The following is a 26,048-nucleotide window of genomic DNA, read 5'->3' on the forward strand; positions in this document are numbered from 1 at the left end:
AGCCATTTATTTATTTTATTTATTGATGAGGTGTATTTGCATGTAAGTCAGGCTGAATGCTAAAATTACCATTAATAATTCCATCAATGGGTTAGAAACAATGCCAAACTTTTTTTTTTTGTTCATGCATATTTTATTCAAGAGTAAAAAAATGTGATTTGTCCCATAGGGCATGCTTACAATGTGTGTATTGTTTAAGAAGTCAAATGCCAAAACATATTTCCATAGATAATAAAAAATGCTGCAAGATAAAATCCATTATATCTGTTTGTTGAAATATGCATGTAGACCATACAAGAACCAGAAACAGAGGAAGGAAAGTAACCATAAGCTAAATTGTAACAATAATAATATCAGCAGTAAATATAACCAGAGTACAATGTTTCCTGTTAAATGTAAGTGCAACACATGATTTTCTTTGTGTCCAATTCATTTACATCTGAAAACCATGCTATCATGCTTTGGCAGCCTGAAAGTTGCTTTTCACTGAGATTATATTCATTCACACTATTGAACAATTTCTGTACATCAGTACAACAGAAAAAAAAATAAAAATAAACACAAGGCTTCACACCTCTGCATACAATAAAACAATATAAAATTAAAAGCAGTGGTAATAAATAACAGAATGAAAAATTGACAAAAACAATCAAAGGAAGCCTATTTATAAAATTTATAAAACAAGACAAATAAAACAACAAATATAATTCAAAAATAAAATAATTCAAGTTTACTATTTGAAACACAACTATCACAATTATAATCTCACATAACAATTAGGAACTTTACTGCATGCATTGATGCGTTCCGTACCATAGATGCTGTGTTAAAAATCATTTGTCCATCCTTAATTGACATACCTTTATCATTAAATATAAAGATGGAATATAAGGTAGAAAAAATATGATGCAAGAAAGGAAATTCTAGAAATTCATGTGATAATATGTGCTGCTTGAGGTTGGTATTATTATTTTTTTAATTTTAAAGAACCAGAGTGTTTCCTGTTTTGATTGTTTTGTTTTTCGGTCAAAAAGACCCCTACAGTGCAATATGGCATTTTTGGATATAAACTGACTTTTCATTAAAGTATTTTGACACAATATTTATTTTAATGATGTGATTTTGTGTTATATTTGGATCACAGTGTGGGGTTCACTCGGCCAGTTTCTCACCTATACTCCACAGTAAAATTAAACTGGCCAAGAACAGTTGATTGAAATATAAGAAATGACACATGATTAAAACACTTAAGATGCGATAGACGCTCCCATGAGCTGCGTCTGTAAAGATTCACTTGAGTTCAGTTGAATAAAAACTGAATTGAATATGGGTGGATTCATTAAGTACATGCCTGGTCTAGACTGTGCTTAGTTGTTATGAAGCAGCAATTTTGATTACTTTAAATGAATCATAGGTTCAGGACGGATCTGAACCTGCTTGACACAATGATTTGTGGTTGTTGAATAGACTTAAAACAAAAAAGATTTTTAAGATTTATGCATTCACAAATTTGTAGAATTTCCTTCTCACTCTGATATAGTACTTTGTGTAGCTCTTAGGCATGAAATCTCATTGAATTTGCAGCAGAGCAAAAAGTGCAAAAACCCAAACGCTAATGTATACTCGAGTGACTGCACATATTATTTTACTTTCTCTTTAGCAACAAGCAGGTGAGAAATAATCAGGTAGTGTGTGACAGCAGAGGACGTCCCAGAGTTCAAAATCACTTCTCGTCTTTTCCTCTGTGGTCCAGAAACAGGCATTAATGCTGCTTTGTTGCCAGTCATAGCAATGAAGAAGAGAAGAGAAAATCACGATCCAAAGCCTCCTTCAGTTGGATGATGCTCAAGAGTACATTTTCCAGAAAAGTGAATTGCATGGTTTTTTGGACGTATGAGGTATAGCTTGATCAAATGCCATGCTTTTCTGATGTGAAATGCTTGCACAATTGGCAGAGAGGAAGAAAATAACTCTGAGGGTGGTCAGGATAAAAATATAACCCTTTGAGATTCACCTACGGACGATGAAGTTGAAGTTGCATCTTTATATGGGATAATGTTGCTCCCTTTGGAGAAATTTTCAGATGTTAAATCCTGGCGTTTAATCTGTGATGCTGAGGTTCCTACAATAATCGGTGGATCCAAATTTTCGAAGTGCTCTTTTCATCCCCTCCCCTTTCTTCCCTCATCTCCTCCAAGGGACTTCTTGCTAGGAGATGACTGGCAACGAGGGAGGTGAGGAAAAGAGTGATGGGCTGGAGAGATGGAGTTTGATCTCAGACTGCAGTGGCTTTGGCGGTCGGGGCAGAGCTGTGAGCGCCCGGTCCTCTTTCCCTCGCAGGATGACGGCATCTTACAACAAGGTAAATCAATAAATTTAAGTCCACTGGTAAGATTGCACTGCAAGTTTAAAGAGGTATACAGTTTGCTTTCTTTCTTTTTGCTTCCTTTCGCACAAAAGTGGTGTGACATGTTAATACTAGCAAAACATGTAGGTAAACAAGATAATTTCCTCAGAAGTGAATTTGTGAGTGATTCATAATAAACACTTTATAAAATAGTAAAATGATTTGTGTGGTATGGATACTGCAATTATGTCTTCTGGCAGGCCCTGTAATGAAGGAGCAGACATTTGTCAGTGCTCAGAACGACACAGCCCCCAGCAATTCAGTCTGTACTGAACTGAGAAAAGGGAACAGCAGGCAGAGGTTTTCAATCTTACACTTTTTGTCAAGCTGCAGCCTACTGGTCTCACCTTACCCCTGCCCTCTGCTGTGAACCCCAGTCCCCTCCCCTCCACCCCCCACCCCCCACCCCCACTCCCCCCCAACCGTGCAATGACACTGTCATGAAAAAAATGACCTTTTTTGCCCGTTTTTTAGATTTTGCTGCAGATTTCATGTTCTGTCTGTGGGCCTGTTTGATTTCTATGTTGTGAGGCCTGAATTCAAGATTTGGCAATGTCTTGCTGCACAGCGCGACAGCGGCACAGTTCGAAGGCTCAGGCAGCAAATCACTGGACGTTGCTGTTGTCGTCTGTGCCGTTCGCCTCTGACATATTCATCTTTCCCATGGAGTGACCCACGTGGTTCACCCCGTCCTTGCGAGGTGGCATGCGCTCGTTGATGCGGTCCAGGCCCTTGGCCTCCTCAAAGCTTGTGATCTTGTGCTGAGGGGAGAACCCGCGGATAGCTGGAAAGAGACAACATATACACAGCGGTCAGACCGTGTAAAAGCACAATCTCATTATATTCCTGTTAATTCATATTTATGGGGCATTATATGAAACAAAAACACAATGTTTTAATTAGGAATAAATTATTCTATATCAATAATCAAACATATTAAATGATACACATATTAAATTATATTTCTTGTTTGTTTTGACCTGCACAAAGTTACATAGCAACATATGCTACTCAGTGATCTCTGCAGTTGACATTAGTGATAAAGCAGCAGCTGCTACAGTTTGACAGCTCATAGGTCCACGGTCCACACACTGTTGTTACAAACCAAGAGTGCAAAATTGTATGTACTGTATAATCTATTATAATCATAATCATGTATAATCATTTACCTGAAAATTTCATCAGATTGAATCCACCCCTTTCAACTGATATCCTCACCCTACATGTTGCACCCTCAATATCCAGTTTCAACAGAAAATACATCAAAATAAAGAAGAAAGTCCTGGATCATTCTAGCTTTAAGTGTTTCTATTCCATTTTTTCCCTATATCATCCATATTTGCAACAACGCAGTCAAGTTCAACCCTCATTGTGGTAAATTCAAACAAGATATACTGTACGTATAAATAACTATACACCTTTATATGTGTGCGTGTGTATTCAGACTGGTGCTGTAATTTGCTGTCTCCTAGTGAATCTTCTTGCTTGGTGAGCAGTTATTACTTCAGACACATCACGACGACCTGAGGCTCGACGATGCATATTTGATGTTGACGCTACCGCCTGTTTCTTGTCCTCGTGCATGCAACACTTCTTAGAACCAGATGGAGGCCATTTACAAGCCAAACCCAAAACAAAGAGGTATTTTAGTCATGCATGTTTTAGCAGCACTTGACATTGCAGCGTCAAGTTTATTAGTAGTTTATTGCTGAACATGACTTGTTTTAAAAAGGTATTCCTATTCTATTTTGCTTTTTGTCTTCTCTTTTCCTCTCAGGTTGTAACGGCTAACTCCAGATGTGAGCTATTGTCATTATTGGTGCTAAGCTTCTCCGTGTTCTCCTGTGAGTAGAGTTATACATATGGATAAGATACACATCGTCTCATCTGTCAGCAAAGAACAGGAGTGAAAAAAGTGTCCAACAACTCATGTTGTCTTCTCTGCTCCTTCCTGCATCAGCGCACAATCACGATCCCTCACTCTGCAGACACCGTCGACTATAAGTGGATTTTTCCTCTTCACACACGTTAGAAACATCCAAAATCATCACTTTTAAATTCTAAATGGACCCTCTTCCTCTAAGTGCAGCTACTTAGTTTTAATCAACCATGCTGCAAAGTCAAGTGCCAACCATACCAGCATGAAACTGTTGTGTGAAATGTTGCTGTGATGAAGTTATTATTGTGTGAGCTGTTGTATGCATGAAGATGTCGGTGGCGGGAAACCCTGGTAATATGTTTCAGACGGGTGGGAAGGGGAGCGCGGGTTTACCTTCTCCGTCCTCATCATGCGGCTCGATGGCTTCAATGGCTTCAATGGTGGCTGAGAGGGGGAGGAGGGAGCAGGTTACTCCTGATAAAGCCATGCAAATGTATAATGCAGCTCCAGCGATAAGGCGGCTCGTGTTAGGCCAGATGAGATACACATGTTCAGTGGCACCGTAGCCAAACTCAGAGGAGAGCCATGCATTAGTACCATGAGAATTCATGTCAATATGGCGTCACAAAGTTCACATGAACAAGAATGAAGACAGATCCGGAGAGAGACAGTGACAAAGATATTGAGATGGAGAGAAGCGAGGGCTGAGATTTTAGGTCAGAGGACAGAAATGACTTGTTCTGGTTTTGCAGCAGATATTTTAAAAGGATTTATTTCTGAGTCAAATTATCACAGTCTTCTGTGAGCTACATACGTATTGCCATCACGGATATGAAAATACTGGTTGATTTGAACACTGAATCAACATAAGAGTCGCAGAGCTGCTGTGGTGTGAGTTTGTTTTTCTTTTTTGGACCATTGTTGTCTGGTGCTCTGATGAGATGAGTTCTAGTTCTAGTGAACACTGTTATGCAGGTGTTAGAGCTTTTACCATGTGACAACTGTGTTACTGCAGACAGACAGACAGAGTTATGGTCCAGTCTGTCATGTTAATAACTTTTTAAAATCACTTCTTAAAACAGACACTTTGATATGATGTGACCCTCTTAAATATTGTTTTTATTGTCTCCATATTGTCATTTTATTGCTTTTATTGTGTTTGCAGGAAAGCATGCTGTGTGTGTGTGTGTGTGTGTGTGTTTACATATAGCTTCTCCCTGCAATTGTCTTTACTTATTTATCTGCATATTGTTTGCCTCCCTCTATAACTTATTTCTGTCCTGCTTTTGACTTCTCGTGCGCTATATGAATAACGTTACTGTGATATTATTATCATATTATATTATCATACTATTATTATTAGCTCTCTTGTGATTAGAGCACTGATAAAGAGTCTAAAAAAAGCTTGTTGGCTGCTCTTTATTAGAGGAGGAGGAGGAGGAGGAGGAGGCGAAAGAAAAAGAGAAAGGTAGAACCCATGGTGGAACTTAAGAAACGTGACAAAATGATTGAGTAAATGATAGAGAGGAGGCTTATGCTGAGCCCTGTACTCACCACTCTGCAGTGTCTGTCTGCCGCCAGAGAGAACCCCACTCGGCAGCATGCCAGTGGGTGTCAGGCCCTTAAGCGTCAACACATTTTCACTCTCCTCTCTGCAGGAAACACAGAGACGCACAAACAGGTCGGGAAACTGCTGAACCCCTCATCAGAGGCAAAAAAACCCCTCTTCGGTGTAAACATACTGTGTGCAGATACGATCCCCACTCACTCTACACGCATGTACACACAGAAAGACTTGGCTCTGTTTGGATGTTTGAAAACACACTCTTCTACTTACACACACACACACACAAACGTAAAGTCTACCTGAGAACTGAGAACATTTTGGCCATTTTCCCGATGGCACGGATCTTGTTCTTGATCACCTCCTTGCGAGCTGCAGCTGCATTGGCTGCAAAGACACATTTATACATTGTGTTATTACTCTACATGGTTCAGTGATACAATAGATGCTCTCATTATAAACTCTATGACTTTGATGCATGAAATGATCTGATTTTATGTGTTTGTTGATAAGTGTACTAAAATAATATACCATACTACATCTATATATATTTGCATAAATTGCATACGATGCAATACAATGCACACTGCTATTAGATGCTGTAACACATTAGAGGATGATATTGTATTCATGTGGCTGAGCCTGTATCTAGTAAATCAGAAACGTTGTTCATCAGTGTCTCTGATGCAGTAAAACATGAATCTTTATTTTTCTGATGGTTTATAAGCCATTGTCAAGAAGTACTCATTCAACATGCACTAAATGAATCCAATATTTACAGATGAAGCACCTGTAAAAGGACTATCAAAACCAAAGCATTGTAAAACCTGATTTTCTACTGTGACTCTTGGTTAGAAAAAGATGCCAAACTTTCAATCTAATTCGGCGCGAGCAAATGGCGCCCTAAATCCTTAGTGTGAACAGTTCAGATGTGAACAGCTCAAGCGTGCAGATCTCATTTCATGAAAGACCTAGTTTAGATTATGCGGTCTGAACTGAACTCGTGATGCACTGATGATAAAAATAAATAATCAATTATTAAACTGTTATTTACAAGACGTCTCACCATCAAAGATCTCATCTTCCTCATTCATGAGTTCATCATCAGAGCAGATGCTCAGCACATTCACCAGCATTTCTGTGACTGGGGAAGAAATAACGAGCAGGAAAGAAGTTAAATCACTCAGCAGTAAACCAAAGAGATAACAGATGAGGATGAAGTCTTGTATTAAAAACACCTGAGTGATATTGGAACTGGATATTGGAAAACTTAATACCTTTCTCTCCAACGAATGGCAGAGACCAGGTGAAGACATCCATGAAGTTTGGCAGCCAGTAAGGATGAGGAGAGCAGTTGAACTGTCGGATGTTCATGACGTTGTTTTCATACTTCAGTACAGCAGCTGTGAAGCAGATGGTGAGACAGTGGAGTAAATTTTTCCTCTCAAATCTCACTTCCCTGTTTTATAACCTGGTGATGTAGTTTTGTTTGGGTTACCCACGGTTTCTTACACTGTAAAAGTACATAATAAAGATAACACTCAAATGATGAATACTACCAGCATGTCAGTCTAGACTGATTGATCCAGAGTCCCATAGCTGTATCTGATAAAGACAAAGATTAGAGCTCTGTAGAGCCAACAGGGGCATGAAAGCATCATGAAATATATAGTTCAAAGACACTCTGATGAATAGTGTCATTCTTTAAGAGAAGAAAACAACGACAAGTACATGTAATAATGTGCCGTATATAGTCACACTGCTTATATGCATTATTACAATATGAGACGTAGGGTTGGAAAGTGCCAGACCTTTATTAGCATGCTGCACAGAGGCACAAACACTGCATATTGAAATGCAGGGTTTATCAAAACATAATAACTGACAAACTGCTGTAGCATTTGTGATGAGCATGTTCAAGTGGGAACAAGCGTCACAGACCATCACTGAAAATAAACAGTCAAACAAATATTCAGTGTTATGTTTGGATCAAACTGGCACTGATATCATGACTAAGAAGATTTGGAACATTTTTGTCTTTAAAATAAATAGTGGTATTACTTAGTTGAGCTTGTATGAGTCTCATCAGCTACATGCACAGTTTGAATGACCAAAGCAGAGGTCTTTCATTAGCCTGCTAAATATTATCATTATTATGCTATTGATAGAAATGCTTAATATTAACATAGATGTTTTATGACATTTCCTCAACAGAGAGATAAAATACGTACATTAAAAACATTGAATGCAATGAATGGCAGACGACACACAGCACCAAACTGTCATGTTGTTCTACAGTGTCCACTTGCAGTACAAGCACAGGGGAAGAAAATGAGACATTCAACCACTAGATGGCCCAGCTGAGGCCAGGGATTGCTGACACTGTTACATCAAGAGGGATAAAGCCACATGGAGATAGTCAGCGATGCCGACAGTCCCTCCCACGCTCCCCATCTCCCATAGCCCATGGCAACCAAGACACAGATCTGAGAACACAAACAAACGAGGGCTCCCTGTTGCATTCTTATGCCTGCTCAAAGCTAAATGCAGTTACATAAACCCATACATTCCAGTTTGTGCTGTTAAAACCATTTTGATAGATAAGTCAGAGGAGAACACGGTCGTCCTTTTTATCTGATGCTTTGTTGTGGGTTTAAAATGGCAAAGGTCCCTCTAGTCCAACTCCATTATGTGTCTGTTTGTTCAACAACCTGGGCTTTTTTTCCGATTAGATATTCTTGTTTTTCAGAAAAATCAGACCCATATGCAGTTATTTATTTGTTTTTTTTGTTTTTTCAACAGGACTGCTTAATGTCACTTGGGCCTATTTCTGTTATTCTGTGCAAAAATATAACACAGATGCAAATAGAAACAAACTGTAGAACTGCAGATGAATCTGCAAACTGAAACAGAGAGATTTTCTCACCTTTGTTGTTGTAAACATCCAGGTAGTTTGGTGCTGAGAAGATGGTAATGAGGGATGGGAATCCAGTGGTCTGACTTTTGCGGTACATCCGGTAGCTTGAAGGCGGTCAGGTGGAGGTAAAGACAGAGAAAGACAAATCCTGTTCTTATATACAGTATGTAAATATGTTTCTGTTTGTGTTAGCATGTGTATGTGTGTCTTCTTTTGTGTGGTGTAGTGATAACATACCCAGCATCTTGTGCTTCATGCGCTCGAATAATTGATAATAGGTTATTGCTCTGTAGGAACTCGCACACAGCTGGATAACTGGAAAAGAGTAAATAAAAACTGGTTGACTGAAAACACAAGGACAGAGTTAGCAACAGAGTGTGAGTACCATAACTTTGATAAAAGATTTTAAAAATCATTTTTCTATGGCATGACAGACCCAAATGTAAGCCCCAAGTTACTAATTTCATTTTCACTCACTGGAAAATGAGACAACAAAGATCTATCACTCATAAATGCATTTATGAAAGGCTCTGCTGAGGATGATGCAAGGCTGTGAAAAACCCACCGAACCCGCTACCTGTTGCAGTAAAAAACAAACTAACCCAGTAAGCGGCAGTCGGAGCTTCCTGCCCCCTGGCTCCAACCTGACAGGAAATGTGCCCGGGAGCGAGTGAAGCCTGTGAGCTAGCTCAGTGGTCCTGCTTTGGATATACTCTGTATCCAGCACACCCTTTGCAATAAGGACGTCTATTTAAGCAGTCAGTGCTGCAGCTATTCATTTCATCTGCTTCACGCTGTAAACCTTTTGAAGGAATACTTCACTTTTCTGCTTTTCCACTGCTGCGGCCCAAATTATACAACTTCAGGCGAGACATGGAGTTCCTTTGTCTGTGCTGCTGCTGACGGTTTTGGGAACACAGTGACTCTGATCAAAGGACTCGCTGCCCACTAACATGCTGGCAATCATTCATTCACTTCAGCTGGGTGAAGTCTGCATGTGCTCTACCTGTATGTCCACTAATCTCTGTTTCTATACAGTATTTTAAAATTCAGTCTTGCAGCGATTTAACTTTCTCAGCTATGGATTGGTTTATACATTGTACCGCTTTCATGCATTGTCATTCAATCATTCAATAGTACTGAGTTTAAGGGGCTGAATTGCTTTGCACATAGACATACTGTAATTCACCCTGTGTCTTTTGTTGTGATATTTTTGCAGTGTGTGCAGTACATTTAAACAAATGAGTGATTTTCGTGAGTCAAATCTGACGTTCAGCTGTTGAGATTCATTTTCCAAAGTAACCAATAACAACACCCAACAGGTCGCCATTTAAAAAGAAAAATGCATGTCAATATCACCTACTTGCTTCAAACACTGATTTAATTGTGATACCGATTGTAATCTTTGGTGCCGTTTATAACTGAATTATTTAATGAAGATGAATAAGCTGTTATCTCTCCACTGGCTGCAGTAGTTATCCATGTTTTTCTGTCCAAATGGACACAGAGGGCAATGGAGAAAGATGACCATATGACTTCCTGTTCCTGAAAACATGAGACCTGTGTCACACAGGAGGGACAAATGATCAGAGCTGGTTGTGCTTCCAGCTGCAGTGTGGATGTAGCTCACCATTCAGCAGCTCCAAAGACAGTTGTTATGTAATGCCTAGAAGGTTGTGTTATATCATTCAGAAACTGTATCATCTTCTCAAACTCCTGGGATAGAGAAAACGATTACAGACCAGAGTTTGATTAGCTCTTTTAAATTGGAACGATTAATGCCCTCAAGTCAACACCCCCTCATTCTGTCACTTACCTAAGTGTCAGGCCTCAACTGCATCCAGCTGCTCTATTCCAAACATGTACCTGACAAATACTATCCTTAGATCCATCAGTCATGGGTACCAACAAATTCAGAAAAGTTAAAAAGTAATTTCCTTTACAATAACTGATAATGAGAATCAATCCAGTACCGAGGAAATGCCTCCAATACTGCCTACAACACTGTAACTGTGAATCAGCAACTATGTGAGTCTGTGCACACATCCAGATAAAAGAGGCAACAACCTACACAGGAAGTTGTGTTCGTTTGCAGTTAATAAAATGTCAGCAGTTTGGTAACATGTTGCACTGTAAAGGTCCAAAAGTGAAAAGGCAACGTGTGCAATACGTGAGGCTATATATTGCAGTACAAATAGTGAGAAAATTGTAAATCATTCCCAGATTCTTTTTTTCTATGTCTGGGACTTAAATTAGATCATGAGAGTTAAAGCAGAAGTAAGAGGAATGTTTGTGTTAATATACTGTCTTAAATAGTTATATCTTCCGACAGCAACCACTTACATAGAGTGTTTGGTCTGAAACACAGGTCTGTCAGTCACTCTGCTCTGCTGTGAGCCGAAGAGAAAACTTTCCTTGTATCCTACAACCTTTATCCAATGAGGAGAGAGAACGGCATAAAGGGGCGGTCCTCTCTGTGTGTGCAGCCAAGGGATGCGCGTGAATGTGGTGACGTAGGGACGAGGGCAATGCAATGGTATCAGATTGGTACTTGGAATCGGTATTGGAAAAAAAATGGCATTGGAACTTCTCTATTGATAATTGCTAGACAGAGCATGAAATACGTCCACCAATGGTTGTGTGTCCTGCCAAAAATAGTGCTGAATAAAGACGAAATGAAGACCACACTCACAGGTGCACTGGGCGAAAGCATTAGCCAAAAGCACCAAATGTAAATCAGACACGGCCTGACTTTGCAGCTGCACTCCACGAATTTGTCGATGCAAGCTTTTTCACTTGAAGTAGTTTAACAGATTGCTCCATAGGAAGTTGCTGGCTACTGGATTTGATGGTTGAAAAACGTTCCTATAGTCTTAATCTGCTAATTACTGTGTGCAATCATCCATATTGACTGTATTCTCAAATTCTGGCTCCACACTGTGCAATCCAAATCCAAACAACAGAGACACGGAGTAATCTATTAGCACAATAATAATTCCACTCCATTGTAAATTATTGTTTTTCTTATCAATTAATCAGCCAATTGTTTCTTTTTTCCAATCATCCCTTATGTTTTTAGTTGATAAAATGTCAGACTATGCTGCAAATGTCTATCAAAATTGTCAAACCCAAGATATTTCATTTACAATAATGAACTCAAGAAAAACAGCATCTTTGAAAAGCTGACAGGATTGGTCTTTTCCTGATAAATAATCAAAACCTTCAGTAACACTCAGCAGATCCTCCCCAGCAACAATCCTCTTTTCCAGGACTTCCTTACAGTCACTGCCATCCACGGACCCATCAAACTTTCAGAAGTGTTTGAAATATTTAAGCGCTCAAAGGTTTGTGCCGGAAGAAAAACAATGAGCCTGTGGTGCCCTGTGCACCTGGCGAAACTGTGCCATCCTCATATATCTAGGTCACATGGCTATCATTCCCTTGGTGGCCGATATATAAATGGCAGGAATAGCTGTGTTACACACTAACACGAATATGCTGCACTTTTCCACACTATGACTGAGTGCACTCTAAACGCTGATCTCAAAATGTTATATAACCGTTTCTATCTACAGTGCATTCTTAACTTAAAAATAAGGACGATTTTCCATCGCACTTACTAAAAATTGTCTTTTTCATCGCTGCAAATACGTTTTTTTGTATCTTGTGCATAACACTAGCACAAAAGTCAGGCGAAAGCATAAAAATAAAGATGCCAATGAACGCTGTGTACTAATTTATTTTTTGTCCATTGGAACGTTATGTATTGATTAGTCCGCAGGAACACAGTACACACACATTGCTCGCCTGCGGCTCACATTCCTTCTCTCTCCTTTGTGAAAACACACAATTATGTGTCGGTGAGCCTGTGAGTGAGTGAGAGAGAGAGAGCACGAGAAATCTGACAAGTGAGTATGAGTGAAAGAGACAGAGAGAGATGGAAGTGCTGCGCTGTAAGTGTGAAACTGAGAGGTTTTTTTCCCTTTCCCCAAAGAAAATCCATCTGTCAGGCTGCTGGTCATCATCTTAATGTGCCCCAATTTACTGTGTAGTAAAAACTCATTGCAGTGTAACCAGTGTTATGTTACACATATAATATTCAGTTAATACAAAGAATTGTAAGAAATTCAATATTATTGCATTGCATTTCTGAAATGAATGAGGCTGCTGCTGTGCATGAATATTATATGTAGTATCATACAGTATGTGTATCAAGCTATAGTGAAACTATACAATTCGTTTAGTATTCTGTGGGAGCTAATTTCATCATTTTATCAAAAGCGAGGTCACAAAAATATATATTCTAACTTGAGGGACGATGCGTTCATTTGGCCACTGTTACCAAAACAACGATTTAATGTCATAGAAGATCCCTGAGCAGGTAAGTATGGTATTTAACTCTTTACAAAACACTGGATTCCCTGCAATGCTGCATCTATTCTAACACATTCTCCTCAGCGCTCAGGAGCGAGTGCTTATGTGGCTACTTGTGAAAAATGTTTAGTATTGATTTCAGGCAACATGATAAGCCAGTCAAATAACTCTGCCCAATACACCGGCATGTGTTTGCGTGAGCAGTTCATGTATTGCAACAATCCGTCATTGTCAATATGTAGCTTAAAGTCAAATAAGTCATTGAATTTTAATGCCCCCCCGGTTTTCTCTCAACCTGCTATATCTACTTCTATTTCAGATAGAGATTTCCCTACATTTTCCAGAAATCCCCTAGGAGGCTGTGGTTCTCTGTGCTGCATACATACTGTATAGTTGGCAAGAGTCATAATGATGGAGAGGTAAGTTTGAGAGTGAAGGCAGAACAAAGCCATGGGGAGATAGATGACTATTATAGCACCATCCTCCACACATCTACAGAATAATCCTCACTAAGCTCCTCTCTCACTGTGAATACTTGCTGCCTTATCGCTGACCATTTAACACTAGTGAAAGTGGGAGTGAAGACCCCTCACCTCCTTCTTTTTACCTACGCCAAAGAAGGTTATGTTTTCACCCGTGTCTATTTTTTCGTCTGCATATTTACACAAAAAGTATTAAAGCGATTGGCACTGGACTTGGTGGAGGAATGTGGCATGGCCTGGGGAAGGATTTGTTCAAATCGGGGGCAGAACTGGATCAATTAATGAGAAATTAAATAATTTACATTGATTAAATTGATAAATAGATACAATGCAGACAGTGTGCATGGTGGAAGTGCACAGACTATGTACAGTACATGACTGTCAGGATGATCTCAGAGTTACATGCTGATCTTACCACTGTGGAGATAAAATGTTAAGCAGGAACTTCTGCACTTGATGCTTGAGTGAAGTTGTTTCGTCTGATACCATTTGAAGCAAATGACACTTGACCATGTGCGTGCAAATACAGAGAAATAAGACTCGCAGTTGGCTTATAATGTGAATCTGAACTGCAATTATCCAGCACACACTGTCCAGAATGTCATTTCCTGTTCAGTGGAGGAATAAATCTTCCTGACTTCACTTTTTTGTGTGATTTGAGCAGAGCTGCAGCTCCCACTCAGGGGTCTGTACTGTTCTGAACCTTCATTAAGAAAACTCTCACCACAACTGCCACCTAATCTCCTCTCCTCACCACCACCTACTTCCACTGCTCTCTTCCTCCTCACAGCAATAAAAGGACAGTGCTCACTCCTCCTTCTTTTACATACTCCGTCATGGAGGTTGAGCAGTTGCGTAACACACCCATTCCCAATTTGCCTCGCTATTATGTTTTATGTTTTATTCGGTCCTCTCTCTTGTTCTATTTTTATTTGACTCCAGGTTCATCCAGCTAATCCCTTGTCTGTAACAATCTGTTCTGTGAGTCAAAAAGACAACCTCTTATGAAAAACAGTTGTTAACCACAAAGCAATATGAGACATTTACTCAGACACTATCTACTGTATACGCTCATGCATTCATTTCTCAGTGTCCTTAATCACAGCAGGCTTCCCATGTGCATCTATTGTTTGTTCTGTTTGTTTTTGGTTTCGTCAAGTAGCAATAAATGTTTGATAACTTTGAATAATTTATAATCTTACAATCTATTTTTGACATTAAGAGTTCTGTGGTTCCTGAATAACCTCAAATTTCACCCTAAACTTCAGCAATTTTCCTGAAATGAAATACGATATCATGAGATGCTGTATCCTTAAGGAAATGTGGATTTCAAAGCCTGGTAGTTATTTTCTTAAATATCCGAGGGCTCAACTTCTAATAACCCAGGAGGTCAAGTGGACTGAGGGGGAGAATGGGGAATGAGAAGAATAAAGCTCACCTGTAGAAGTAGGAGCACCCTCGCACTGTGTTGTGGCTGAAATATTCCTGGGTTTTCTCATTGCCAAAGTCTTCCAGAGGATCAGCCCACAGCAGGTCACACATGGGCCCAAAAGCTGGTGGCTCCTTGAACCGATCCAACTTAACACAAGGAAACCAGAATGCAGGTTGTAAAAAGTCACAAACGGCACAAACACACACAACAGATGTAGAGTAAGAGCTGGTAGAGCTGAGGCAGTAGTTTGTTACCTTTTTAATGTCATCTAAGGTGTGTATTTCAGGTGAGAGTCCGCCGTGGACGCACAGGAACTGTTGGTTCATGAGTGCAGCCAGGGGAAGGCAGTCAAACGCATCCATACACGAGTCATACACCTGCTCTGAGTACTTGATTTTACCTGGCAGAGGACAGGGATGTTATCAGTGACTGTTTCCTGGGGCGTTTTCATGTTAAATGTGTTTCTGTGAGTCCTGTGAAACATTTGAAATATGCACATTGAGGTAATGATTATTGTTTTGTGCATTTGTAAAAGGAGGTCTAAAGGTGATCAAAACACTATTCATGATCAGTAACAAGATAATTTGTTAATATATTTTTCTTCCTCTTATGTTTTTTTCATATATGCATGCGTGTGTTTTGATATCTGAAATTTCCAAAGTTTAAACGGTTCATAGATTCAATCCCATTTTGTGCTGTCATACAGAATTAACTTGACAGCCTCAGCAGACAGGTACATTACTTGAAATCTCTACAAAAAGTGCTCCAGGCTTCACATGACATTAGCAAGGCACAGAGAGAGAGACACAATATGATAAACGCTGACAGGTACTCACATTCTTGTTTGAAGGTGAAATATTCTGTCAAATGTCTACATTCATGATTTCCACGAAGTAAAAATAGAGTCTTTGGATAGAGGATTTTCAGTGACCAAAGGTATAAAACACACTGTCGACAACAAACATAAACAAAGCGTTAGTCCATGCAAAATGCTGGAGAAATATATTTAAAAATAACATTTTGCCGCCCTCCACAAACAACACTTTTAATGATATTTTGACAGTGATACCTCAATACTGAAATAGCCACGGTCAACGTAGTCTCCAAGGAACAGGTACCGTGTTGTGGCTGGTGATCCTCCCACTTCAAACAGCTTCATAAGATCAAAGAATTGCCCATGGATGTCCCCACACACTGGAAAACAACCAAAGGACAGCAAACGTTACAGAATCACAGAATCTCACTGAATATCTTTGTCTTCATCTTTTTTTTTTTTTTTTTTACATTTCATTTTTGTGTGTGACGGACTTAAAGACACACACTCCTCATGCTCAGCTCATGTCTCTCTTACTGTTGGGTCATTTTGGCAAAGTACATTCAGTGAAACAATCACAGTGGTTGGAAAGGAAAGGAGACACACTCGAAAATGAATGGATATAGTAGTTGTAAATGTATCGTCACTAAAAGTTACAAAGATAAGGCTTTTCACATCTATTGTGATGATTGTTGTTGATACTACTAAGCTATCACAGTAAACTATTGACTTATCATTGATAATAAAGTATGAAACCAAAATTAGTCACCAACACTAGCTCTAGCTAAGGCACTGGCTCTCTATAAAAAAAAGCATAATATACTGTGTGCTATTTTACGTTTGCTACAACTAATTGTGCTTACTCATCTCTCTAAATCACAGTGCATTGTTCTATTAATCACCTGAAACAATCGGCAAAGCAGCAAAGAAGGCTGCGAGTTCCTGCATCAAGATTTTATATTAAATCTACAGTTACAGCCATACCTCCTGAATTAAAACCCAAAGTATTTTGTGCACTTTGATTTGAGAACATAATACGTTTTCCAAGGTTGTCCTCATAATGAGATGCAGTACCTCTGTGGTCTCTGGCTGAAAGGCCTCTGTCCTCCATAGAAAAATGAGAAGTTCTCATCTAAAGAGGTGAAGAAAGCTCAAGCCCACGGGGAGATACATACTTTTTCATAGTGAACGCTGTGGCTCTGGAGTGCAAACCTACATCTCATTTCCTCGCTGCCTTCAATTTTTCATTATCATCTTGCTCTGTCTCCTTCTCTCCTACTTATCCTCCATCTCCTCTCTCTTTTCTGTCTCCCCTATCAGCTCCACAGTGGCCTTCGCCCACTCAAAGCTTAGAGCAATGTGAGTGGGAGACTGCTTGTGTGACTAAAGCAATCAAACACACACATGCGCATGTACACACACACGTACGTACACAAACACCCGTAGAACAAATCCATGCAAGTAAAGATTCACAAGTGCATAAATGCCTCATAATATATCCAACACACATGCACGCACAACACAACACACACACACGGCTTCAGAGACATTCAAACACAACTCGAGCTCACGTAGATATAAAACAGACCTCCACACTCACAAATGCCCGTACACAACGCTCAGTCCATCATCTATATTTCATGTTTAATACATAAAGCCTCCATTTTCTTGATGGCAGTCAGGCCTGAGACTTCTGCTCCAGTCAATGTGCATTTCATCCATTTCTCACCTTTGTTTCGGCTAAACAATGTATTTGCTTTCAAGTAAGACAATTAGGCCAATGGTATGCTAATTACATGCGTAATTAAATGTATATTTAATGTCACACAGCTTTAGGTGACGCTGAACGACATGGTGAAGTAAACAGAACATCAGTGTGTGGGCTTACAATGCACCAATATCAAATGTTCACAGAGCAAAGGATTTATGGGTATTTCAAGAATTCATCAAAGGATACAAACATGGGGGTGGAGGCCCGATCCGATTCCAGGGTCTGAAGACAGACACTGTCATTAAATACAGCTTATAAAGTCCTTTAAAGGGGTTATATGTCACTGACCAACCAAAAACTCGGGGTGTCCAACCTTCACAATATGCCATCTTTACTCCTTCCCCACTTTCCTTTCATTGTGCCAATGACGGACTGACCATAAGGCAAACTTGGACCAATCCTGTCTCTCAACAGGTTGTGCTCCGTACATGTTATGGGACTAGCCTGGCTGGAGACCTGCAAACCTCATGTTGAGCTAATGTTAGCTTGGTCATCTGACCTCAGCATAGGGCAGTGGTTGACAATGGGCCAAACCTGGGCGGATTGGAGAATTATATTTGGGTTCACCTTGCAATCGGATTATGTAACTGGTATTTTGTTTTCTTTGTTTGTTGTTAAGACTCATGACAACAATTTCACATCGATGTAGCGGCGGCAGGAGAACAGGACAAGCCATGAGAGGCTGAGGAACTGAGCAAGGCCAAGAACAGCTAAAGCAGCGACATCAGTAGCTGAGTTTGAGGAAAGTGTTGAGGAATGAGGTTGAGGATGATTGCAACACAGGTTTATGGCTCTACTTGTTGCTCTTTCTTCGTCCTTTCATGTAGAACTGAGGGCAGAGTGGACACTGCATCACTTCTTGAGATATGAAGTGAATTTAGGTAGCAAGAACGGCTGGAGCTAGCTGGTTTGCATGTTAACTTGAGCAGATATTTACGTCTTTCGCATAATGTCAAAAATGATGTGTCAAAAACGTTTCTTCATGTTGTTAAGAATATAAATAAAGACCCAATACACTGTTCAGACTCTTCTGAAAGATATACCTAGTGTTTCTGACAATTCTTTGCTCGTTTCACTTATATGACAAGATAATGATGATTCCACCTGAAAGTGACAGTTTCCTGATGTAAGAACTGATATTTATTCCTCATTCGTGTTTCATGTTCGCTCTTGCTCCAGTCAGGTGCCTTGTTTATTTTTATTCTACAGGTAAAAAGAGTTGCATTGTCAGCCCACATTCTCTCACTCTCTAGCTTTATGCATCATTTCCCACAGTCCTCTTGCTCTCTACAGTCCTGCTCCACTGAAACATTGCTATAAAGAATAATCATTGTTGGTCCAGGTATTTACATCCAATCCTTTGAATTTTCATCTAATGCCACCATCAGTTCAAAGTCTTATGTTAACCAGTTATTTGATGTTCACCAGCAAGAACAACTTCACCTGGCATTAATTAGCAAATGTTAGCATGTCTGTGGTAGGTTTAATACCTGTGACAGGTGCCTCGATGTCCAGTATAGTTTTCTCCTGACGCAGGATTGCTGCTCCCTCACTGACGATACGAAGTGCCACAGCTTCCTCCACACGACCCTCCTTGGTGAGGTGGGCCTTCAGAAGATCCACGCGAGGTTTTCCTTCGCAGTCAAACACTTCCTTCAATGTAAGGCGGTGGCTCAGGGGGAAGGGGACAGCTGAGGACAGAGCACAGGCACATGGTGGCATTTAAGCAGAGCAACTATGGCCGCTGTTAATTCCATCAAGGACACAATTCTCGATTGTTTTTGCCACTGTGGTGAGAGAATAGTGGCAAACAGTATTCAAGGAATGACACAAACAACTTATCATCAAGGAATTCATGCAGAAATCCTATTTTTGAAAACCCCATCCATGTTTTGCCTGGAGGCAATAATGTGCTGCTGCTGTATCCGTCTTTGTTGACAGTATATGTGCATCCTTGGCATGGAAACCATCTTCATAAACATGGCTTTGCTTAGACATAAACAATGTAGCATAAGAAGCCATTAGCAGATTCAGGACAGGACACAGAAATATCTAAAAAATTACAGTGCGTCAGTGTCAGACACCATTATTCATATGTGCATTGCTGATGATTTATTTAGTGTATAGAGCTTATGGACGATTTTAAACTAATGGTAATATAGCAGCAAATAAATACTTTAAAGATATTCTTAGGGCAGAGGTCCTTTGTATTAGTAGGCTATCTGGTGTGGCAGCATGAGTGCATGTTAGCGCGTACGTGTGCGTGTCTGTGCATGTGATGATGTGAATCCAACATATCCCGCCCACAGGTGAGATGGCGCTGTAACTTAATGTGACGTTACTGAAGCTACTCAACAGTTCAAGTGAGGAGGACTATCTTTTCCAACCACTTATCCACCTAACGGACCTCTGACAACGAAAGAAAGAAAAGGCACTTGTTAAATGACCATGGACTGGAGACTCCAGGGCCATTGGAACACCTGTAAGGATGGATGTTTTTACCGGTTCCATAACTGCCTTTCTGTCCGGTTCCTGCAGCTACAAGTCACGACAATGGCCGCCGTTCCCGAACAGTGCTCCATAGACAGCTCCAACTCTGAAGTTTCCTTCCCAGTCCAGTCCAGTCCAGTCCTCTTCCATGTAAGTAACCCATGGATGTATTATATTAACGAAGTAACCCGACAGTTCAAAGCGTTCAAAGTTGTTACCATCTTTGGTTGTTACGTCATGTCTGTTTCCTTGGTGGCCGGGGCTACAGTTGGCATGGCAACGTTAGCTGCTGTTAGCGAACGTGTTAGCAGAAGTTGCGCATAGAGATGGAAGTTGCGTAGCGTTGCTTTGAGGGCAGTGCAAGCGTGGGCCAGAGCTCTGGCGTGGGCTAACGGTTGTAGCTGTGTTGTTTTTTTCTGGCTTTTGTGTTCACAGTCTGATCTCATCAGCTGTGCGGCTTGTTGTCAATATAATACATCCATGCTTGTTGTGTGTTTAGTGGCCTTTAGCTTCATGTTTACAGTGACACAAACGCGAAGTGGGAGTTGAAGTCGGTTGGTGGTCCAATGCGATCCAAGTTACATCGCGATAGATAAATTGATTCAGGGATCAGCATGAGAAGATCCTCTGATTTAACACAATAATTTTCTAACACATTCATATCAAATCACAAAAAGCAACTAAAATATCCTGTGACATTTTAATTTCTGAGCTCAACTACCATTGAAAAGTACATTAAAATCAGCCTGCTGTTGTTCACTTTAGCTTTACAATTTTCAAATTTCCAAAAGGAAACTGGAAGAAGGAAGTTCAAATCTATTTACATAATCAGGATTTTAATGTGAACCTTAATCCTATTTAGACTAGAGCCTAAAACTTAATAGTTTTTATATCTTAGTAATTAGCATTGATCAGACCTTTTACAGTCTATGAATCAGACTTACCAGGGAAATTTCAAAATAAAGGTCTCACAAATGATAGGCCTAGCAGCCTATGTAGACCACTGTCTCAGATATTTTACTATTGGATAAATGCTATTGATTCTTAATTTATGTATCAGTGTAGATCCATGATTTTGTTACACAGCTATAGGCCTACAGTTAATGGTGAATATTTATCATTTAGCCTATCTAATCTTGGCTATTAGTTCAAGTAAACGTTAGCTGGGAAGATCAGTAACTGTAAGAGACTGACACACAAAAAATGTGATTTAATAAGAGTTATTTCAGTACAGATGTGTGATTACTTGTTAAGTATTTTCTGAGTGCTGGATAAAACTCAGAGAACATCTAAGCTCACTATTCATCCAGCACTCTCCCTGGATTGCTAAAGCCCGTGGCCATTAAAATGCACCAGTCACCTACCCAACAGACTGCATGTGAAAGTGTGAAATCCAACCGCAGATCATTACTTCAGTGGCTCAAAGGTTATTCATTTGATCTGCTGCTGATCTCTGTGTACTGTGACTACAAGCTTTCAGGACCCCATGTATTGACGTTAATCTACATACAGATCATCTGGCTTAACACAGAAAACTCTTTCTAAGTGTCAGTGCTGTAAATAATTCACGTGAAAAGAAAAATAAGTCAGACGAGGTTCCGTTGCAAAATTCATTAGAATGGCTAGATGCACACATATGTAGGTACACATAAGACAAGCAGTAGGGTTATGGCTTGCCAGATTTGTGCAGTGAATAGCAAACAGGGCCACTCAGTAGCACCAAATGAAGAGAAGACAAAGAAAAAGTCTCAAAGCTCAGGCTTAAACTGAACATGATCAACATGCTGTTTAATAATGAATGCTTGAATAGAAAAATCTCAAAGTCACTGCTCCTGGGATAATGAGGCAAACCCTAGCGATTGTATTTTAATGGGACTAACATTTTTCACAGTGTGCAGTCAGTGTGTATCCGTGACTGCGATGTGTGCTTTGACGCTTTACCAGCTAGTACAAACTCTGAGTCTGCACTGATGAATTTGCAATGTTTTCTTTGATTTGTGCATTAACATAAACAGTACAGTGACAGTCTGAATGCTTGATAATAGACCTACAGCTTTGCAGCAATGAATTAAATTCACAAACTGATTTTTTTCTTTTCTTTTCTGGAATTGAGATATCTGTCAGAGCTGGCAGGCCAATTACCAGAAAGCAGAGTACGTACTATGGTACAGTTTCTAACAGGCTTAGAGCATCTGTCGAAATTAACTGAAATTTGTGAAGGCGTATAATTTATTTTTCATTATTGATATTAAAAAAAAAGTGGCTAAATGTGACGCAGACATCCAAATAAAACTTTTTCACACGGAAACCTCTTTTTTTTCTGGCACCGTTTTAACTGTGAAATAAAGAGAAGGAGCCATATGTAGGCTAGATGTTTAGAAGAGGACATTACACTTTTCAAGGCAGAGTGGACAAACAAAGGATTTGGACCAGTAATAACAAAAAATCCAGCAACCAACACATGACCTTAAACAATGTTTTTCCACATATAGCCACAGATCTTCAAGCACACTGGTGTATAGATGTTGGGTGGAGAGATGAAAAAAATGACTTCTGCTCAGCACCCGAGCAGAGTTGAACTATGAAATACTGTATGTTGCCGGGCAACAGCAGCAGCAGCTGACTGTTGGAGTACAGCCAGCGCTGCCACGGAAAACTGCAATTTGCATTGGTGGTTCGCATAGCCTACAGAGGATGCTGTTGGAAAAGCTCTTAGAGTAGAAGACGTATCAAATAGTCAGATCCGATGCCTCAGTCTCAGGATGAAGTATGACTTTACACTTTTCTATGCTAAAACACATTTTCCAACCTTTTCCCCATCCTCCATTCAACGAACAGCTTCATGAAATGACAGATAACTTCTTTTGTTCGGCCAAGTGTGCATTTGTAATGGGTCTTGTTAACACTCAGATGTCAAGCTTTGACATACTGTCATGACAGCATTGTTGCTTTTTTTGTCACACACACCCTCCTTAGCTCCACCTGCTGTGATCTGCTTTATGTGATAGCCTACTTGAAGGGTCATGTGACTGATGTAAACCACGCAAGCAGATCTATTCTGCCAAATGCAACTACAGCTGCATCGTTACAATTCATAAATTATTTATGTCAACATAAGTGTGGTTGAATCTAATTTGCAAGTTTACTACTGAAAGCCGGGGTAAATATTTTAGCCCGTCTACTGAATTTAAAGCTGATATATAATGTGTCAGCGTGGTGCTTCTTATATTTTTGCATGATTATTTATTTAAGAAAACTGTTTTAAAAACTTCAAACAATGGATAAAACTGTAACATTTTTACATGCTGCGTTCCTGTCAAGTACACTGACTGTGACAGTCTGGAAAATCAGAACAAATGACAAAAATAAAGTCAGTGATATGAATAAAATGATTCTCTACGGTGCTTAAGTAAAGTAAGATACTTCACATATACTTCACAGATGTAGTTAGGGCCACATCCCTGAAATAGCTGACCTGAATATGCCTCTTGATGCCCACAGCACAGTGGTGGTGACAGTGCTGTGGAAAACAAACTGAACACACCAGCACTTATTGTATCTCTTTAGATATGTTCTGTCAGGTTCTAGCATAAAACAGAAGAGAGAAGCAGACAGAAACATGCGCCTATGTGTGATTAAATGTAGCATGGAGCAACTTGCACTGTTAGCACTTTGCAGGAAATACTGACTGAATGCAAGAAATGTCCATCTTAACTCATCAACATTACCAATTTCTTGATGGCTCCTTTGATAACTTGGTGGATATGACTCAGTTTCTTGCTTTTCTTCTTTGTTTTTTCCCCCACTTTAAAATGTTTTGGAGATCTGGACTAAAAAAAGTAGAAAACAAAAGAGTGAGAGTGACTAGGAGTTAATACAACAATAGCAGCATCTGACCAACATGAAAAAAGGGTCGTTAATGGTGATAAATTCAATGGACTCAACGGTCAAGTGTGGATTTGAAATTTTGAAAAGTTTTCCAGATTACATTATCCTGAATGAAACACATTCATGTGATTTTTTTTTCCCAACCAAAGAAAAAATATTTGAGTGTGTAAAACTCTGTAAATCTCAAATGTTACCTGACCCGCGTTACAAAAGCAAGAAACTGAGTCAGAGTTCTTGGCTGTCCTGTGTTTGCCAACAAAAACCTTTTGTTTGATATATTTTTAAATATGTGAAGGCTTTGCCACAGGAATAACCACAATCGTTTATCTTGGCTGTGAATCCTCGCTCAAAAACCAATAAGTGTATAGTTTTCGACAGTTAGAGGCAGGCATATGGTGAAATATGCCATGATATGGTATGAAACGATATGATAAAATAGATATACAATGCAAAGTGTGTTTGAGTTTGTGAGAGGAAACTATTCAGATGTCTGTCACAGTGATTATGTGGTCCACTAAGAGTTATGGTCCTGCAGGAAGGACTTGGCCGATTTCTCTGATGATATACTGTCGTTCCTTTCTTGAGGGTCCATAATTGTTAAATAACACTTATTCAGTTCGAAGAGGTTACGCATACAGTAGATTTGTTGTGCCTGCAGTCATTTTCACATGCATTAAGTGCATCTCACTGTGCAGATAATGCTGTGTTTCTCCAGCTCTGTAGCCAAAAGTTGTTAGTGCTGACTGAGCTGCTCGGCCATTACAATAATATACTAAATGTGAATTTATTCATGCACAGTTCTGACTGTGAGCTGATCCATGGTCACAGGGAGCAGGGCTAAATGAGTTATGGCACAACTAAGGGCACTTCATCATCCTCCATTGATCCAAGTTGTATCCTCAGTAAATGCTCTGACAGAGCAGCCTCTAAAAGCCATGTCTACTGATGTGGCTTTTGGGAATCCTTGTAGACCTTTTCTAATGAAATTAAAACATGACTCACTCCTTGTAAAATATTCTCCATATGTCAATTCCATGCCTTCTTCTCCTTCTTCCTCCACTGGCCCTGTCAGAGCCTCTGAAATCCTGCTGCATCACTGCCCCAGCTTGCACAAGCACAGCAATTCAGCTGTTTTTTCCTTCTCTCCATATCCGAGCCGAAGCCAAGATACAGTCGGAATCGTGACAGATAGGATTAAAACATAAATAAATCAGTACAATTTAAAGAATATATATGCATATATGTTCCGTGTCTGCTTCGCTGCTGCTGAATCTAAGCTTTATGTCCGTTCTTCGCGGGGGCTGTGCTGTGCAGCAAAGAAAAACCGGACTGTTTATCAACATCAAAGCCTCAGCAGCCCACTACCATCACCATGAGCACAACTTGATGGCCACATACACACCGTCAATGCAGGATGAGAACATAAAGGCCAGGTTCTGCTTAACCAGCAAGGAGCAGAAGAAAAAAAAAAAAAACAATAACAAAAAAAACAAACACTTGAGATGTTATGTAATATCTACAGCCATAACCAAGCCGAGAAGAAAATGTAGGCTAACTTACATTTCACCATCCGGTCGGTGGCGTTTAAGACGATGTCAGGGTTAGACATCTTCATGGGCAAGTGGCTGTCTTCGAGGCTGAAGTGTTTTTCTCTCCCCTCCTTTTAGGATCTGCTCTCAGTATTTGTTGTCGAAATGCGACTGATGCTGTGGCATCACTTGGATGCTGCGCCCCCTCCGTGCGTCGGTGCTGCGCCGGGTAGGACTGCTGCTCCCCAGGCAGGGAATGGGATGGATGCTGGATGCTGTGTAGGAGCTGCTGCTGCTGCTGCTGCTGCTGCTGCTGCTGCTGCGGTGCTAAGCTGTTAATGTGGGGGAGGGTGCACACAGAGAGAGGGAGAGAGAGAGAGAGAGAGAGAGAGAGAGAGATGTGCACTATCCCGACATGGCGGTGAAGGGAACTCCCACGCAAATGTTTCACGGGACTGCCTGATGCTGCCATCAGATGGACGCTGAGACAGGGTTGCCCCC

The 26,048-nt window shown here is 40.1% G+C and overlaps 1 protein-coding gene across 2 annotated transcripts; it reads right to left on the reverse strand.

The window, feature by feature from the left end:
• Positions 1 to 14: 14 nt before the first annotated feature.
• Positions 15 to 26,048, reverse strand: ppp3ca (protein phosphatase 3, catalytic subunit, alpha isozyme). Of its 2 annotated transcripts, XM_085798026.1 has the most exons (14): positions 25,579 to 26,048; positions 19,131 to 19,331; positions 16,125 to 16,249; positions 15,892 to 16,003; positions 15,310 to 15,455; positions 15,062 to 15,201; positions 9,005 to 9,082; positions 8,777 to 8,871; positions 7,128 to 7,253; positions 6,917 to 6,994; positions 6,153 to 6,237; positions 5,841 to 5,938; positions 4,680 to 4,730; positions 15 to 3,191 (listed from the first exon to the last, which is right to left on the reverse strand). In XM_085798026.1, exons 1-14 carry the CDS (start codon positions 25,631 to 25,633, stop codon positions 3,013 to 3,015), a joined length of 1,569 nt encoding a protein of 522 aa, XP_085654152.1. In that variant the 5' UTR covers positions 25,634 to 26,048; the 3' UTR covers positions 15 to 3,012. The 2 variants fall into 2 exon arrangements, with proteins under 2 accessions (XP_085654152.1, XP_085654153.1); XM_085798027.1 differs by lacking the exon at positions 4,680 to 4,730 and having other exon boundaries at positions 2,822 to 3,191; positions 25,579 to 25,851.

This window comes from Trachurus japonicus, chromosome 14, assembly GCF_045865225.1.
Source record: "Trachurus japonicus isolate A0001 chromosome 14, Traja_1.0".
Taxonomy (NCBI): Eukaryota; Metazoa; Chordata; class Actinopteri; order Carangiformes; family Carangidae; genus Trachurus; species Trachurus japonicus.